The 19,721-nt window shown below is 41.1% G+C and overlaps 1 protein-coding gene across 2 annotated transcripts in view; it reads right to left on the bottom strand.

Moving 5' to 3' along the window:
• LOC109992537 (cadherin-18) overlaps positions 1-19,721 on the bottom strand; it is a 189,208-nt gene that overhangs the window by 63,545 nt on the left and 105,942 nt on the right. For both annotated transcript variants that reach the window (XM_065949050.1, XM_020645202.3), the window contains exon 2: positions 10,012-10,581. In XM_065949050.1, coding sequence (XP_065805122.1) covers positions 10,012-10,242 — 231 coding nt within the window. In that variant the 5' untranslated portion in view covers positions 10,243-10,581. The remainder of the gene's footprint in view (positions 1-10,011; positions 10,582-19,721) is intronic.

Here is a 19,721-nt window from a genome sequence, read left to right as displayed (position 1 = left end):
ATGACATGGTGCTTTCAACTTAAGAACCAATGCTGGGTAATACTTTAAAGTGAATAGGTCACAAGTGTAATAGTACTTGAGATGTTACTCTCTTACTGTTTCACCCTCTACTTTCTGCACACCTGAGAGCAACAGGGAGAAGGAGGGGTGGTATTTAGAGGAGCCAGGTAGGAGAGGCAGGGGTACATACCCTATGGCCAGCATGGTGAGGAACTTGAGGACCCCATTGTTTTTTTTTACTGTTAATAGTCCAGCATGTCTAGATGGATGGGTTTTGTTGTTTTAGTTTGGGCTGAGTGACAGAAGGCCATGCTGTAGCTGTTTTTGAGGAGGCTTAAGGCCCGCCTCAGCTCCACCTCTTGTGCTTGTTTATAGATATATATGAAGTAAGCAGAGATATTCTAAAATGACGACTACCACTGTTGGACGATGTATAAACCTGGTTATTCTTTCATGGAAATAAACCGTAATGAGAACAGATAACATGTTGGTTCAGATTTCTTGGAATATCCAGGCATCATTCAAAAACCTTTACGTATAGAGATCGGGAGCAAAACAATAATCTGACATTGACCAAATACAACAACCAAAAAACTATGTTTCAGCAGAAGTTCTTAACGCTTCTCTGAACAGCTTTTGCTGTTGTGTACCCAACAAGAGCAAAAAAAAAAATCCACCAAAGGCAGATAAAAGAAGATTTAGCCTCTCCATTTGTGGACAAACAGAACGGCAAGCCAAGTCTTACTCGAGACATCGCCGCCATGCCAAATATTATCCCTGCCAATTTCTTTCTCTTGGAGAGCAAATATAGCTGACTGACTGTCCACATGGTGTGGCAATGCCTAGCCAAAAAAAAAAAAAACCTCTACTTCGCAAGGTAGAGTGCAGGAAATGACTTTAATGGAGCATGGGAAAGCTTGGAAAAACTTTACCTTTAAGGAGCACATGGCAAGTAACAGAGTCTAATAGGAAACGCTCTATAGAGTTCCCTCCTAATAGAGTTTATACACAGTCCGACCTTCTTCCATTTGCTCCCCTACTCCTTTTTCTCTCAGTGCTGCCTTTGTCCTTTTCATTGTACACATTCAGATAATGTATGTGCCTGGTTGGATTGCATTATTGGTATATGCCCTTTTGTAATGGCTTGGTCATATTCATTGTGCAGATCCACACAATGTATGTGCCACGCTAGCTTTGTTTACTGTCTGCTTGAATGAAAGAACGTTGCTTTGTTGATATAATGTCCACTCATTAAGATCTGTGTGGGACGAGAACAATAACTCTCTGGTGTAGGGACAAGATGATGTGAAATAAATCTCTACATGTGACTATTATATGAAACTTGATACCGGGCATAAAATATGTCAAAATACAACCACACCGGCTACATTTCAGCTGATTTATCCGATGCTGATTTACAATCCATTTTGCGGCGAGTGAAACTTTCAGTGAGACATCATATTTATGACACAGCGTAAAGGGCCTACGGGCTACAGCCGAGGAGAGTAAATTTGTATAGATGCACTGAGGCTACAAATAGCTGTACATGCTGTACTGCAGGCTCACCTTCCCGGTTTATCTGTGTGTGTGTAGCGAGTGAAAAGTACAGGCTGTGAAATGTACTCGCAGCATAACAGTGGGAAGGAATCCTCTGAAGGACATTTCTACGAGCTGTTTGTGGGACAAGCTAACCAAACCACATGTAGGCAAGGGAAAAAAAAAAGTACACTGAAGAAGGACAAAGAGCATTAACATCACTTAAATTCATCAATTATGAGTGCCAAATCACAACCAAGGTTATCTCAAGACACCTGACACATATAGCAGGTCTAACCAGAGTTTACACTTGGCCGTAAATACTCCAGGATAAAAAAACAACCATGTAAATGGACTTGAGCTTGTATAGCACTTCTCTAGTCTTCTCTAGACTTCTCACAGCGCTTTGACACCGCAGGTCACACCTACCTATTCATACACTGATGGTGGATGCTGCTATGTTACATGTTCATCAGAAGTAACTAATCCCATTCTTAGACATTCGTACGCCGTCGCAGGAGCAACCTTGGGTTAAGTGTCTTGCCCAAGGACACATCGGACATGTGGCTGCAGGTGCTGGGGATCGCACCCCTGACCTTCTGGTTAGGTGACGGCCGGCTCCACCAAATGAGCCACAGCTGCCCCGGTGTTGATGCGTTCAATATCTGTATATGCCTAATAAACAATTTTAAAGGCTTTAATGTGTTTTTTTTTTTTTTGATCCAGCAGATGTCGCCCTTGAGCACCAGCATGAAACCAAAACAACGTGCGGTGCATTGTTGTGTTAGCATGCTAATGCTAGCGATCTTTATTATGATCGTATCTTCACACTGCATGTAAATTGACCTGAAATGAGCGTGATCTAGAAACACAGTTAAGCAGTGAGTACAGTATGTTATTCTTCTTTTCTCTAGTCCCTCAATTAAACAACTTTTATACACGAGGGGAGGAGTCAGCCGGCCGTCCAGGCGATGTAAACAAAGTGAAGATAGGACTCTGAAAACTCTGAAAACATCACAGACAGTGGGACTCGGGTGTTACACACATTGTAGACAGTCATGACTCACAGAGTTATTTTCAGAGGATATACTTGATTTCTACATTTAAGTGTGAAAAATCACATATAAAGACTTTAAAGAGCAATAAAAGACACAAAAGAACCCCGCCTTGTTCCAACAAATCCACCACAACTGTGTCGCTCTGATGTTGGAAGTAAGCCTTTCTTTTGCAGACATTGAAGTTGAAGGTTCAGAGATGGGGGTGCAGATTACGAATTCCATCAACGACGTTCAAGGTAATGGAAGAAAATGGGGGGGGGGGGTTAAAAGAAGGAGACATGAACAGGACACGCTCCCTGGCTGGTGATGAGTGCCTTTGCTTCATATTTGCAATTAGCAGAAGCGGGGGTGTGTTAGTTTTTGATTAAATCTTGCCTCTTTAACTTCACGGAAGAGGACTTAATCACTTTTTATGTCGGCGTGCTTGATTGTCTGATGATCACCCCGTTTTGGCCTCGCTCCCCTCCCAATCAACTCCTCCGAGCCCCCCCCCCTCCCTTTCTCTTCGATTGATTTGTAACAGTCACAGTAAAGCCTGATGATGGAGTGCCCGCCTAATGACCATACATCAAGAGACAGTGATGAGGGGCGGGTTGAGGACGTGCCGCTGATGCACATCTCTGCGATCCGCCCTCATCGTTGTCCTCTATTTTGACATCTGCGGGGAGATAGAGAATGAATCGTTGTCTTCCCAGCAGGATGTTTGACTTCTTGATGTACAGTAATGAGATTATTAGAGGCCCCGGAAGCAACTCTGACACTTATTTAATGGCTCTGCCTCTAACGAGAGCTAAAATTTCATATTTGAAAGAGACAGAAATTAAACCGTCAGCACATCGGCTTGGACAAAACATATTTCTGCTCTGTGTTCTGGAAGTGAGTGAAGGCAAAAAGTTTGGTCTCAAGTATCTAAATGGTGCTAATATGTTAGACGTTGTAGGACAGGGGAATGCACTTTAGAAAATTATGCATGCCTGCACAGACAGTAGGAATTCAAGGGTTTCACCAGCAGTTGCTGAATCAATGGAAGTTGAACTGTTTTTCACTCAGCTGAGTGGACATCTTTTTTTTTTGTATCATCTTTTGTTCGGTGTGACAAGAGTGACAGTATGAAGGACATGTTTATACAGCTACATTTCGATCCCTGTGCGGATAACGATGAGCCTTTTCAAACAAAGGCGGTTGATCCGAATTGTCCTAAATGAAGGTGAAGAAAAATCAATGAATATGTCTTTGCCACACGTGCACACACTCAACACTCTAAGGTACACGTTGAGGATATATCGATTGCACTCAATTTGTATCACCATTCCTTGTTCAAAAGCTGCAGTCACTGATATTGTTTCATTAACATTGGATTAAATAACTCAACTCTGTGTTGAATTATCATCCAAATCAAATGCCCACTTCTCGGCTGTATTGGTTTTGTTTGAAAGAGCACAACTTCACTGTTTGGTTAAGGTTCATCAATCTCTTTACAAGAAAACTTCAATTCTTCAATACCATTTTTAAAACTCTAAAATCCAATGTTTGATTGCACAAATACGTTGGCAATTTAGACAGTGTGCAGGAGTTCGCTTGCAATTTCTCGCAACAAAAAAACAATACATTACCCTAGGGCTTCTCCGTTTGTTGCTGTGGTATCGAGGCAGGTCCCAATATCGTTTGTTTTTTTACGAGTATCACAACTTAGTTGTTGGTGAATATCCCATACTATACCTCCCTTTTCAGCACTAAATTCAGCAGCTAGTTGGTGAGAAGAGCTGAGCACATGGGAGTTGGGTAACTATCTCAGGAGTAGGTGGAGACATAAAAGATAGCTCAAATTGGACTTAATATTGGAACAATATTTATCAGCTGGCCAGGTAATTAACTTCAAAGGAACGCTAATGTCACTTCTGGGTCCACTGATAGCTTGTTAAGGTGTCCCAACTTCCGAGAAAAAAAAAAAAATGAGAAAATTAATGCTAATTTTAGTCACTTGTCAGACAACATTTCTTAAATTTCCCATGTGCAAAAATATGTGATCACTTGTCAAATATGGCTGCTAGATTAGAACATGCATGTGTTGATTGCACCTGGGAAACAAGGTTTTGGGACTTTTTAATAATGCAGATTTGCTCAATATTGCTGTGTTATTTCATGTAGAAAAGATTTTTTTTAATTAAGGGGGGTTTCTTATATGAAAGAATTATATTTGATACAATTTCAAAATAAATACATTTTAGTTGAGCTCTAGGTGTAACTACTTTATTACATCTTTTTAGAAATCTCATCAGTTTTTAAAAGTGGACTGAATGTAATAAAAATATAATGCTTTCTACATCCATGAGGTATAAAAAATTAGACAGATTTTCCACCTCATTTCGCAGAAGATTCTCAGTTTAATAAGTCTTATTTCTGTTACTTTCAGGCACTTCCTCTTTCCAACCATTGCAGGGAAGTAATAATATAAAACTGACTGTGAAATGTTCCTTGTTATTTCATGTTACACTTCACTAGTTGTACACTGAAAAGATTCCAAAACTGTTCTCTCTTTTCCCTGCTTTGCAAAGCGTGGGCGAAAAGCATTTTTATGTTAAAAAAAGAAAAGAAAAAAGACAAACCCTTATTCCCCTCCCCCTCACACTCACACTGTTGAGCTATTACTGTACATATGACAAGACAGTTGCCTGGTTCTGTCACCACACAATCCATTTTTAGTTGCATGAATAAAACATTTAGGCACCTTTCTATGGGGGTTCCTACTTTGCTCTGCAAATGAACACAGCATAACCGAGAGGGGTAGTCCTCCCTGCTTTGGTTGAAGCTCCCATTCTGTCAAAAACCTCATTTTTTTTGTATATTTGAAGCAGCAGCCGGACCACCCAATGATGATTTGATTCAAGGATTTCCACCCAAGGATTTGTTCCTTTTCATCCAACAGCTGCACTCCGTCCTCCAACTAAGTTGCAGCAGGCAGTTCAATGCAGTTCAAACTCATTCAGGGATTTGCATCGTCTTCTGAAAATTACCATCCAGTCTGCAACCTGCCTTACTATACTTCAAAGCAGCACACTGAGCTGATTGACATGAGGACATTCACACCTCCCGTCGGGATAGAGGGTTGTCTCCTGTCTCGGATCTGGACAAGCCACGTCCCCAACTACGCATTTGCGTCTCACTCATGCACAAAGCTGCCATTTCCCAAATGCCTCAGCCCCACAGAATGGTGTCACTGGGGATTACGGGATACCTCAGGGGGATTAAATATGTTCTTGACAGACTGGCCGCTTCACTTATTCCCAGAAGTCACTCTGTGCTGTCGTTTTATGTCAGAGTATTGGCAAAATGTGCACAGAAAATGTCTAACTGCCAAAACCAATAACATACAGTACTTCTACTTTATAAATTCCTTTTATTTAACAATGTCACTGAGTTTATAACCTAGGACCTGGCCAAGATCGCTGGCTGACACAAACAAGACAAAACTGTCAACTGAAAACCAAAATCAAAAGTGGAAGATGCCAGACTGAGTTGATACTGGACATATTCAGTCAACATGTTTATTTGGATTTTCACAATGTCTTAACTGGTGTTATGTCGAGACGTGTTACATTGTCGAAAAATGCTACCATAGCCAAAAACGACAGCAGAGGATATTGGTATGCCCAGTCAAATGCCCTTTTATTGAAGATTCCAGGGGAAGCGCATCTCAAGCTTTATATGATAGGGGACAACTATCCCCTATCATATAAAGCTACCAGTACAAAAGCCTTTGAAACACCACTACTTGCGTGCTGCATTTGCACTGTAAGGGAACTGGAAGCATGTTTTGACACTCTAAAAAAGTGGTTCTCAACTGGTCTATAGCCCGAGGACCCACCACCAACTCCTTTATGAAGAATTGAAACCCAAACATCTGATTTAATATGTCATGAGAAATTGTGAAGTTCAGACTTTTTGCCCCAAAAATATTTTTACAGGCACACATTTGCAACCCACTAGAAATGGCTCCGCAACCCACTTTTGGGTCCCGACCCACCAGTAGAGAACCACTGCTCTATAATAAAACCTGTGTATGAGAGTGTGTGAGTTTTTAGAGGACATGCATGTTGACTACTGGGAGGTGTAACGAGACTTAGTGTGTTTTACGACAGTGCAGTTGCACTCACAGACCCTCTGGTTGGCGCCGAAGAGCACCAAACCAAATTCCTCCAAAAATGCTGCTTTAACTGAAGCAGTGTATCTGCCAAAATATAAAACTTGTTTGTGGCATGCTTATATTTTGACATTGCGGATTTCCTTGAGCACATGGGATTTATTATGTGGGCCGTGCGATGATTAATATTCCATATCTGTGTGTCTCATCAAGGAACGTCTGTTTCAAAACTTTCCATTTTTTGATGATAGCAATTACCGTCAAAGAAAGTGTTCGCAATTCCCAGCAGTGGAACTGTTCATTGGCTGCTTGCTAATGTCCACGGTTTTTAATCAAGCAAAAGGAAGGAGAAAAACAATACAGAGCAGTACGTGCTGAGTACATTAATCCTCCTCCTTCTCCTCCTCCTCCTCGTCCCCTCCTGTCTTCCTCTAATTAAGGGTCATTCTGTCTGCTAGCCACATTAGGACACTGCACACCAGTCCCAACCCACATAATTAAATGTTTTTTTTTTCCTGTGCTAACCATCTGGAGACCTCATCTCTTTAGACATGCATGTCAAATTGATTCCTTAATAATGTTTATGTGTCTTCCCAGTGCTTTATTATCATCCAGGATTAGCTGTTTATGTTTATTTGGCTTTCATCAGCAGCACCCGTCACACACACACACACACACACACACACACACACACACACACACACACACACACACACAGAGCAACAACACCCTTAAGGTAGAAGTAGAGCTAACACATCAGCCAGCCAACCAACCAAACAATAATGAACTTCAAAGCAGTCAACAAATTCAATGTAAGATTTCCTGTGCAGCTACTTCTGAAAAAAAATGATACTTGGAGTTTGTTACAAATATCCTCGGTATTGTCTCAAATTCAGAGCACGGTGTTTGTTTTGTTTGGCACAGTGGGATTTTATGCTTCACTCATGCGTCAAATAATATTAGCAAAAACACGTTTCACCAATAAATAACCTTTCTTTCCTGTGTTGTCAGCTTAGCAAGGGCACTGGTGATTATAGCCGCATTTTTACTCAATAAAAAAGACCTTTAAGTTGGAACGTGATATCTGCTTTGTTGTTGTTGTTTCCCCTCTTACTCCTTTCTCGAGCATGTCATCCCCTTTTTTTTCCCCCCGTTTCCCCTTCAAATGCTGCTGTTGCTGAAATACAGACATATGTGCAGTCAGAGGAGCGTTGTGCCTTTCTCATTCTCTGTCTCTGTGAGTGCGGTTGAGGGGATTAGTCTGTGCCTGAGTGCCTGGAATAATGATCACTGCAGCGGAGAAACACATTTCAGGAGATAAGGGCAGGCAATCTGCAAGCAGAGGACTTAACCAGCTCCCTGTGGCTTATTGTGGAGCTAACAGAAAAAGTCACCACCAACAACTAGGCTACACCGTGCTCTATGCACAAACAGGAATAATACTCACAACTATCTATTATCCACTTCGAGGGACATCAGTCGGTCTGCAATGACCCTGAAATTACATTCATAAAACTGTACAACTATGATGCACCCTTCCATTATATATACCCACTTGTGTATAGACATTTGTTTTACTCAGGGGGTTTGTTTCTCACAAGCAACAATCTCTAGGTCAGAAAAAATGTAGCGTGAAATGAAACAAAAGCTGCAGTTCTTCATGTGGCCACTGGAAGCTGGCTCCAAAAAGCAAGTCAATCCCTAATAAAGCCAAACTTTCAACCAGCGGCATATCATCATAATCTAGATATCATAATGTAAATGGACAATGTTTCACTCCCTCACTGCAAGGCTAGCTCCCTGTTCATGTTCATGTTAAAGCCCACCAGGTGGAGTTTGTTCATGGAGAGTCGCAAAGGGGCGGAGCCCGCATGAAATCATAATGTCTGAGATCAGCTGGTGAAAACACACGTTGGGAGAGCATGGCAGAAAGCAGTGTAACTGTGGATCCGTAGGAAAACTATTTTAATATGTAATGTTGGAGTCAGTCAGTCTTTTTTTTTTTTTGGGGGGGGGGGGGGGTGGCAGCTGTTGGTGCAGCTGCAGTAATTGTGCACTGATGAAAACTGAAGTGGAGTCGTTATGCTGCAGAGAATTTCCCCGTCAAGCCTGAACCTAAGCCTGGGAGTGGCTTTGGAAGGCAAAAAGCCCAGTGCATTGTGGGTGGTGATGTATTGGGAAGACGGGAATGACTTTCTCTGGTTATGTTGCACTGGTATTTTTTTTTATTCACCTTTTCATAGACAGTCTACTTTTACGACAAGTTTCTCTTCCCAGCAACTGCTTTTCCCTTTAAGTGACGGGACGATGCTTCTAGCTTTCTGCTGGCGGTTCACTTATTTAATTCAGTTACTGAACACAGCCTCTTGGCTATGTTTCTGTTGTTAGTACCATTTTATACATTTTCTTTTGAAATACAGGATGGATAATATGGCTTGCTGTGCACTATATTTTACTTAAAGACCATCCAAGAAGTCCGTGGTCCATTTTTTTTTTACATTGCAAAACCTTTAACTATTTGATTTTTTACGTTTGTATTTATAAGCTGGTATTGGTTTTCTGCACTTGCCATTTAGGGGCCACTTCATGCCACTCCAAATGTTTTATTAGCCTCTTAAGTCTTATAAATAAACAACTTTGGCTACCACTTCACATTGAAACCCATCCTATAGTAAACACAATGTTAACTGTCACTAGAAATCAGCCAATGACCTCGTCCAAAAAAAGGCCAAAAATGCCAAAACTCAAGGATTCTGCTCGGTACTAGGCACTTTAGTCAGAAAAACCAATGGATGTTGTTTCGGTGGCTATGTCCATTTTTATACTGGCTACAGTTTTATCACTAAGAGATTCAATCTGTATCTGTTTCCAACTGAGAGACCACTTCTAATATTTCTGTTAAAAGATAGCTTTGTGGTCAGGGTTTTTCTGCAGTGTCGGCTTTCCTGGGGTAGTAGACATGGTATGAGGCACTCCTTAATTACAGCGAATAAAACATTTTTTGGACATTATCATAAGAGGAATACATTCAGACATTGCAATGACAGATATAAAGACCTGCACAAATTAGGACTGTATTTGCACATCAGAAGACAAAAAAAAGCCTGTATAATGCCGACGAGGCAATCTACCTCAATAGAACAACTTGCTCCTGCTGTAACCTATTTCTCAAATAAAACAAAAGAAGAGACAAAACTGCTCAGTAAGCTGTTCAAATGCGAGTTCCCTAGGATCAAAAGATTTCTTTTTCAGCAGTCGGCTCATAAAAAGTCTTACCTTTCCCACATACTGTGCGTCCGGTCCCATGTGTTCTTCTAAAACAAAGAACTGGTTCCAGATCCAGCCTCGTTTGGGCCTGTGGTGCACCTCCGTCTCCCCGTTGGCCAGTCTGGTCTGGTTCTTGGAGGGCACTTTGGCAGGGAGGTGGTGGCTCGCCCCGTAACACCTCTGGATGAAGCAGAGGCAGACCAGAACGGGACAGAGGCAGGAGGCGGTGGATATCCTCATGGTGGAGCGAGCTTTTGTAAAGTTATCCCCGTGTTCCAAGGTGGGAAGGTCCTCCCACCGCCACAGCCGCCACCACTAGCCACCGCTGCAAGTCCCACCCACGTAAAGTAGTCCAAACAGAAGCGGAATCTAAATCCAAGCTGAGCAAATAGCGGTCCCAGTAGATCCTCTAAGGTTCATGGCGCCGAAGCCGGAGGTTTACCAAAAGCAAAAAAAAAGGAGCAAGATAAATTTACATCATGAAATTCCCAAAGCTGTGAGACGACGTGCAAACGGACGTGAACTTCTGGGTTCTTCTACCAAGAGCGGAGGTCAATCCCGGAAGCCATTCTGGATTTCCTGTGAGGGAAAAAGAGAGAGAGAGAGAGAAGGGGGAAAGAGAAACACAGAGTTAGAGATTAATTTGATGGATATTAGGCGCTAAATGTCTGCTAATTCCCCTCCAATTAAAATTGCAACTCATAAACCCTCACAGATGAGGACGTGCACTTTAAACTGGGCCGACTGTGATAAGGTACAAAGAGGCATCAAACATTCTGCGACTCGGCATTCATGCCATTTCTGCACTTTGCGAAGATGATCCAAACATGTTTCGACTCGAGGAGTTGCGGGGCTATCAAAAGGTCGTCCGTGCCTATAAGGTCAGAGCGCTGCTTGGTGACTGATACTGCCCTGTGAGGTCAGAGCTGTCTTTCCAGAGCACAGCCGCCGCCCCCCCCCCCCCCCGTGACTCAAAGCCTGAGTTGACTTTATTAAAAAAATATAAGGGAAAGGTTTGATTTGGCTGTTTAAACACGACCGGGGCATACTGCGAGGCTTAGTGTGTGCCTCGGCGTGGTGAATAATAAGCAATGGAAGGAAGAGACACAGTTTACTATGATAAGGACAGACATCAAGCCACTCAGACGTATAAGGCGGAGGATGATTTAGAGGGCAGTGGAATGGAAAAGACAGAAAAAGACTGTTTCTCTGAATCAGACGTATATATTGAAGATGCATTGAACGAGTATGAAAGTGACTGCGAGCATTGTTTGATTTCTATGTAACTGAGCATCCAAGTGAAGCAGCCGTTGCCGTGTCTGGAATATGCATTACCTTCTGCATGTGCATCTCAGCGTGTCTGAGGAGGTATTATGGAGAATGTTCTAGTCTTGGAGTGGATTTTTAAAGTTAGATATGTTATGTAAGTGCTGCTGGAGCATGAAATCAGTCCTCCTTGCGTACATCTAAACCTTTTTTTTTTTTTCTCCTCAAATAGAGGCTTTTTTGCATCGTTTGACCTTGCTCTTCTGAGATGCCCTTCAGTGTGGTGTAACTGCTACGGATACTCATGATTGTAAGTTGTTTGAGGTTGTACAGTGAGATATGTGGAAGACAAACAATTCTCAAATTGCAAATAAAATTTCAAAAAAAGAAAGAAAAGCTTTTGCTGACATTACGAGGTCGTCTGTTCAGCCCAAGGTCCTCTTAATCTTGAATCCACCTAAGGGTTTGCAAAGGTAAGATTGTTCAGGTAACCGCAGATATTGACTCTGATGCTCAAGTGGCTCAAAATAAATCTCAAGATGTTTGGAAAAAAAGATTGAAAAAAAAAACCTTTCTTTGATAAATTAAAAAACATAGTCGGGACGCTGGTGGCGCAGTGGTTAGAGTGTGCGCCCCATGTATGGAGGCTGTAGTCCTCCAAGTGGGCGGCCCGGGTTCGATAACGCCTGTGGCTCCTTTCCTGCATGTCATTCCCTACTCTCTCTCCCTGATTTACAACTCTATCCACTGTCCTATCTCTACATTAAAGGTACAAAAAGCCCAAAACTAAATCTTAAAAAAAATCAACAACATAGTCATAATTTCAATATTTTAACTTCTTGCCTAAATTTAAACAAAAGTTTTCATGTGTATAGTTGTGCGTTGGCCTCATATTCTCTGTCATGGCCACTTGGCCCTTCATACACACTTAGACTCCATAACATCTCTCTCTGTCTCGCTTTTGCTCGCCAAAGCTTATGGTTAAAAATACTGAAGAACTGTCATATTTTAAAAGCTTTGCTACTTTTCTGATCTCTTAAAAAATATTGTAATGTTTTATTTGTTTTTGTTTTTATTGTTACATACCAAAATGAATTTGACAACCTTGTTAACGAGTCGAGAAAAGAGCACAAGGCGAAACAGTTCACGGTATTTAGGTATGATGATTGGAAGAGGAGCGAGGTCATGAATAAAAACCAGTCGAGCAAATGATTCTTTTTGGTTTTAGATTCCTCTACAGATTATTTCCATGACCATTTGATCATCATTTAGTGTGCAGAATGTTGAAACTGTAAAAAAGTAAACTAAAAAAACATCACAATAACTTAAAGGTATAGAAACACACACAGTGAAATCTGAGCAAACACTTTCAAACAAACGCAGAACTTTGGGGCATATTTCAAAAGAATAAAAGTTATTATAATAAACCCCACGATCTGAAAGACTTGACTTGAAGCAGCGGCGTTGGTGTGACGCTCAAAGTGCTGCAGTAGAACAGACGCTTGGTGAGGATTATCAGGAGGACAAACACAGATATTTGATACTTAATAGGATCTAGGAGCTGACACACTTCAAAGCCGGCAACACTCTATATCTCCCACAATGCATTTGACAACATGAGAGAAAAATGCTGAAACGAGACATTAATGCAACTTACGACTGTCAAACACGTTGAAGGATAACCACTGAATTCTTTTATTTTTTTTAAATATAAATATAAATATAAATATTTTAACATACACACGGATTAAGATGTGCTTAGAACCCCGTGACTAATCCTCATGTTTCATATATCTCCACATGCAAATTACGCAGCTCAACTGCAGTTGTTGCTGATGTTCACTAAGTGCACTGGTTGTTAGGGGTAATACCTACTGCCAGCCCAGGCAGTGTAAGGGAACACAAAGTCTGTTCCACATCAGCTCGGATTAAAGCAGCGGAGGATAAATACTCAGCCACACATTCGACGTGTAATCTGGGGGAAGATTCTCATCTGCATAGGTAGAGCGACGCCCCAAATCCTGCTCCTCCTAACTCAGGGAATGACACCCATGGCTGGCACAGAATACTGATGGAGTAGTTCCTGTCAGTAGATTTTTCAGGTTTTTAATTCTTCAGAGCATTTTTTTTCTCCAGTTCAACAACATCACGGTTTAACCACAACAGAGCTAATTTACCGACAAATCTAAAGAGTGTGAGAGACAATTATTGTACCTGAGCGAGTCAGAATAAGAATATCTTTTTCCAGGGGGTTTTTACTTTCACCACCCGGGGCTCTCTTCAATCAGTCTCCTAATTGTCTGATTATCACGCTGACTCTGAGCAAAGTAACTGTCAAACACACAGCGTCTGCTGGCTCCAGCAATAGAAATGATTTCCCACCTTTTTTCAGGAGAATGTTGTTTCTTTGGGCGGCCATGTTGCCGAGGCAGGGTGGGCATGGTGTATGCTAAATGTTACTGTGTTTGCATGCATATACTACTTTACTCTTCAGTTGAGAGGCCATCTTGTCTTCCTAACAATGCAGTGTTTCCCCGAGGTTTACAGCTTTGGGGGGGTGGGGGGTGCGGGCAGACTGACGCCGACACAAACACTTTAAGTGTTACTTTTAATGACAGCTGTCCTGTTCTATCGGAAAGGTATCCTTAAATGGCTGCCCCCCTAATATAATGGTAGGGGAAACACTGTAATGTAAATATTTTCCACAAGTGTTTAATAACTGCATTTGAGGGATCAACCCAATAAATGTGTATATCTCTCTCTATCTACCTCTACAGCTTGAACATAGAAAGATATCGGCCGATATATCGGTATTGGATTTTTTTTCTCCCCAATACTGATATCAGTATCGGCCCCAAAACCCATATTGGTTGGGCCCTAATTTACACATAATTTCACTTCTCATGTTAAGTTTCTGACCAAGTCAAATTGTTTACTTGAAGATGTTCACTGCATGGCTTCTGGAACATTCGTTTCCCAGTAAACCCAGTTGTTCTTCTCACTTCTTCTCAGTTGACATATATTTGCTTTTTACAACAATTTTTTTAATGCATTAAATAATGTAACATCTTGGAGAAAAGATCCATGTTGTCACATAAGTAAGTGACTCGTCCCAGCATCATGACCTCCCCTCTCCTTTATGCCCTCTTCCTGACATCCCAACGACGTTGAACCCTTTCAAAGTTGATTTTTTTTCCCCCCCGGTGGACTGCTTAACCAGCAGTAATTACACCATTGGTCAACAAAAAAACTGTGTCTTTGTCTCCTGTTTTATTCATGGAAACAGGAAAACTCAATCGCAGGGAATCAACAGGGCATGTAAACAACTCAAATTGAATAAGACCTTCGCCGAAAATGCAGCCAACATTTCCTGCACTGATGACACTGCAGTGGGTGGAACACAAAACTAATGTTTTGGGCTCCTGCTGAGAGCTCAGCCACTGCATTCGATTTCACAGCATCAGCTTTCTGCGGATGTCAAACAGGAGATAGTGGAGGACTGGGGCGGGTCAATGCAGACACCACTGAACTACTGTTTCTATCTCCTGAACAAAGAAGTCCAGACGCCCACAGCAAAAGAGACTCTCGACATTCTCCCAGAGGCAACAAATACACTCAATATTTTCAACAATTTTTAACGGGCCTGTTTGTTTCCTGCAGTCTCAGACAGTGCTCTGCTGAGGTGAGGTGAATTTAACAAGGAGTTACAGCAGCAACAGCGGAGAAAAATTAGTGACTAAGCAATGTGAGTTTGTGAAAGCATGCTCTGTAACACTGCTGTGAAATGTTCCCGAGGCCGCAACATGAATTCATTCTTCTTCTCTGCTTTTTATTTTTTTTATTTTTTTTATTTTTTTGCTGATGAAGCCAAAGGAGGAGGGCTGTGAACCTGGAATATATTCTGCAAAAGATGCAATATGTGTTCTACTATCTTGTCTGGCATCATTATTTTATAGCTTATGGCATGCAGCATTGCAAATATATGTATTTTGCACAGAGTGGAGTGTAAAGGGGAAAAGGCAGAATTCCAGTTGAATGGAATTGACAGGCAACAGAAAGGATCGGGCGATACGATGATGTAAACTAGAGACAATATTATACTATATATGGCCTTTTTTAAATTGCTGCTATGGTGAATAAATTAGCAGGATTGCTTTATGCAAATTTAGATATTTCCAAGATTTTTGCATCATTAAGATGAATACCACCTTATTGAAACTGCAGAATGCATTACATTGAATTGAAGCTGTGTCTAAACAAGGTGTTTTTTTCCCCTGGAGTCAATTGGTTAATTTGACCCGACAAATTGTTTGTGAAAAGAGGCAGATTAGTCTGATCAGCTTCACAAGCAGGGTGATCCTCTGACTGTGTGGGACACCCTGGAGGTTTCCTCAAATAGGTTGAGAGAGAGCGAGAGAGAGAGAGAGAGAGAGAGAGGTGCCAGTGATTCAGGGTTTTAGCCAAGCCGACTGTAAGTATTTCCACAATGCTGTTTAACAAACACACTTAATCACAGCTGAACAAATTGTTTTAGTGGTTAGTTTTACTACAGAAAAGGTTGTGAGCCTTTCTCCACTCAGGCTTTGCTGGGTACACGATTTGGCAATTTGTCTCGTTAGCATTCCTCTCCCCTGATGTGTTGAAGGTCCTGTCCACACAACCACATCAACAGTTTTGCCTTAAACAGATGTAAGCTCTCCTGGAATATCACAGGTTTTTTTGTTCCTGCTAAAGGCAGGTGTTAAACTCTCACTTTATAGAGCTATAAATATGGCTTGAGATTCAGACCAACCACCCACATGCCATGATCTGTCTCTCACCTTAAGGCTTCCAGAGCCCAAATTTAATTGAACTCATCTTCATGAAACCCATTTCCAACCGCTCTACACCTTCTTTAATTTGAAATTCACAAACATTATGACTTTGAGTCTTTCCCTGAAGCTTATGATTGATATTTCCTTTCACAAATCAACTCGAGCACATTTTCCAACACCTGCAAGAAGAAAACCTTTGATCGTCTTACGTAACCCAAGTAAAAATCCATGAAAAACAACCTTAAGATCATGTCATAATCATGACCCGGTTCTGAGGATAACACTCCCTGAGAGTCGTCTTCTTGTCAAACTGAGATCTGAAGATCCTCAGAGTCAACTCTCTTTTTTTCATGCCTGAAGTGATGGGGTTGAGGGTAATTTAGTTTTCAGGCTACAGACAGTACAACTGTCTCAGTTACATTTTAAATGAAGGTGTAAGCCGAGGAGAAAAAAGTTGCGCTGTCAAACACACTTGTGCTGCGGAGGATGACGACAGTTGAAGCCCTCTGTGGTAGCAGTCGAGGAAATACAGAACTTAAGAGGAATATCGCTTCAGACACCTGAAGCTTCAAAAAATGTGACACACAGCAACAATTCCTGCAGCAATGTTTCCCTCCACCATGCCAAAACATCCCTGGTCTCAAAAAAAATCTCAAAAGAAGTAGCGATCGAGGTAACAATCTAGTGGCAGCTTGGCCCATTCCATGCTCAGATGCAAGACTTCCTCAATTAAGCAAATTCAAGCAAAATCTGGTAAAAAAAATCAAAACAACAGTTCAAATGTATGACTTTTGTACCTTTGACAATAAGCAATTATGTGATAACATATACTGTATGTATTGAAAGACGATCATATAATAAGACATCACCATATCTGATTAACTGGAGAATATAAAATCCAACCCCTAAATAGGTTGGATTCATTAGTTTATGTACTTATATTTGGTGTCAGTTTCACCTTTTATCAAGCTTCATCATTTAACCCTTCACTTCTTTACCCAACTGTCATGTTCTCCTCATTCATGTCATAGACACCACTGTAAGGAGTCATGTAGTAGTAATGCAGCCAAATGGTTAGGGAAATCTGTTCAGAGTTTTTTTTTTATTAAGATATTGATATTTGGCACTAGCGATTCAAACATTCTATCACATGAGTCATGAAGAAGACATATTGCCGTATTGATATTTTGACATCAAAACATCTTGGTTGGGATTCCCTGGAAGCAACAGATTTGATTCCTACCCTCCGATCCTGCAAGCTCTGGAATGAACATTGCTTTCCCCTATTCTTTGTCTCCCTACAGATTTGACCATTAAATAATGGAAAATGGTCCCAAAAAGTCAGATTTTTTTACTTACTTGCAGTACTTACTCACGCTTATTTTTCTTAAAGATTTGTTGGGTCATTTTGCCTTTATTGGACAGGACAGCTGACAAGCCAAGAGAAATGTAGTGAATAGACAGTTGGGGTGCATCAAATGATCATGACTGGGAGTCGAACATGAGACCAAGGCATCGAGGACGCTGCCTGTTCATCCAACTAACCTAAACCAGCACCAAATAGCATAACTAAGGTTTTAAATGACATATCTATGTACCTACCATAACTCACAAATGTCATCAAATTAATGTGTGTTGGGTAACTAAAAGCCATTATTGACCAATCGTTTGACACAGGAATCTAACCCTGTTCTCCTAAATCAAAGTCCAGTGGTTGTCTGATCCATCAATCCAGCCTGATTGCTACTCAAAGCAGACTGTCATGCTCTTATTGCTTTAAAACCTGATTTCAAATATCAAATTTAAACAAAAAGTAAGAGGACAAAATGGTCATATCTGCATAGTTAGATGCATTTAGCTACGAACCAAGCATCTGTTTTTTGACAGCATAGTTGTGACAACAGGCTGTTCATGCATGCACAAATACAGAAACACTACAGATAAAATGCTCCAACCTTGCCGTTGAGTCTTTTCTTACACTTGTGGGTAATTAAAAGCAATAAGCAGCAGGTTTTTAAACACAGATTAGGCCTGAAGGTAATTAGGCTCATTGCAGTAATGACTCTCACTGAGTCATGTGGGCCGGATGGTGCGTCAGTCACCTCCTCCCACAATATCTCCCAATGTCAACATCCACTTTTTACTTCCACTACACTACGCTCCAAACACCATCTGTCCGAAACCCTTAGCTTTGATTACCCGAACCTGAAACGCACCACTCCTCACACATCTCGGCGAGGGGGGAGAGGTCTGCAAGATGAGAGCGGGTAAGTCTGCGATGGCTTCGTCTCGTACGCCAAGTTAAACAACCTTAATTATATCAGTGAAGGAGGATCTCTGTCTGATCCCTTTTTTCACTCTGTGTCAAATAAGAAAAAGATGCCTGCACTCGTCAACCCCACTATATGTTGTTTGGCTGTTTAATGAGAGCTGGGCGTAAGATGGAAAATGTCCCATCTGTTGTGTGTTTAATGGCTGGATTCTTGAGCTCTAATCATACAGCGGGAGTGCCAGAATGGAGCAGACAGCACCCATCTGCTGGCCAGTGCCGGGAAAGAAAAAAAAAACGCACAGTTTTTCAACTTGCATCATCATCAACTCTCTCCAGTCTTGCTGCAGCCGCTCCCACACAGCATCCAGACGACGGTCCATCAGCACAGTGCACCGAAGAGGATAAGATAACACAAGAGGAGTAAGGCAGACGCTTTGATGTTGGATAATAGCCTCTTTTGTTCAATGAACCTCAAAACCCAACTGATATTTCATTCAGAAAACTTTTAAGATGATTGTCGAGCTGAGTCTCCAACCTTAAAAGACATACTTCATTTATCTGAATCACTATTTTTTTTACGTCTTCAAATTACTGATAAAGATTTTCCTATAAAATGTCTATTTTTCTCAAATTAGGCCTGAAGACTTTCACAAAAACTTACTGTGAAACTATTACGAAGGACATACTTTTTATCTACCTGTATTTACAATTTTACACATAATTTCAGAACTAATGTCATTGCACAGTCCTATTTCAAATTGCAATGAGCATTCATCTAGTTTAAGGACAATTTGACCACTAGAAACACCATTGATTCTAAGATACTGTTCCTGTTTTATTTGTGTCACAAACAATTGCTGATCTTTTACATGGAAGTCAACAGAGTTAAGACCTTTCCTCTGCTTCATTCAAATGCTCCCTATTCGGTCACATTTCTAGAGTTTGGAAGTCATTCCTTCATCTTTGACGTGTTCCTGGGCTTCAACTTGCAAAAAAAGATCTGCTGTATTTAATTGCTCAGAACGAATCCAGTTAAGTCAACTTGGATAGCAACTAACAGTTACAACCCTTATACCATAATACCATCAACCCAAATTGTGCTTCTGATCATGATTTTACGTAACTTGAAGCCAAGTTTGTCTACTACAGCAAGGAGTGCAGGAAAATTTCAAACTTTCTGAGCAGTCTCTTCAACTTGCTGGGGTCTTCCAGTTAGTTTTCACAATCTAAAACTAATTGACACCACATGATAGCACATTTAGGCTTTAGGGAGACACAAAGGTATTTTTGTTGGAAACAAATTAGGAGTTTATTGACTTGATACCTAGGGATGTGCACGTTAATTTGACTAAATGGTTAAACGTCAT

This window comes from Labrus bergylta, chromosome 20 (genome assembly GCF_963930695.1).
Source record: "Labrus bergylta chromosome 20, fLabBer1.1, whole genome shotgun sequence".
Lineage (NCBI taxonomy): Eukaryota > Metazoa > Chordata > Actinopteri > Labriformes > Labridae > Labrus > Labrus bergylta.
Note: the sequence above shows the minus strand (reverse complement) of the source record. Positions and strands in the feature narration are given on the sequence as shown.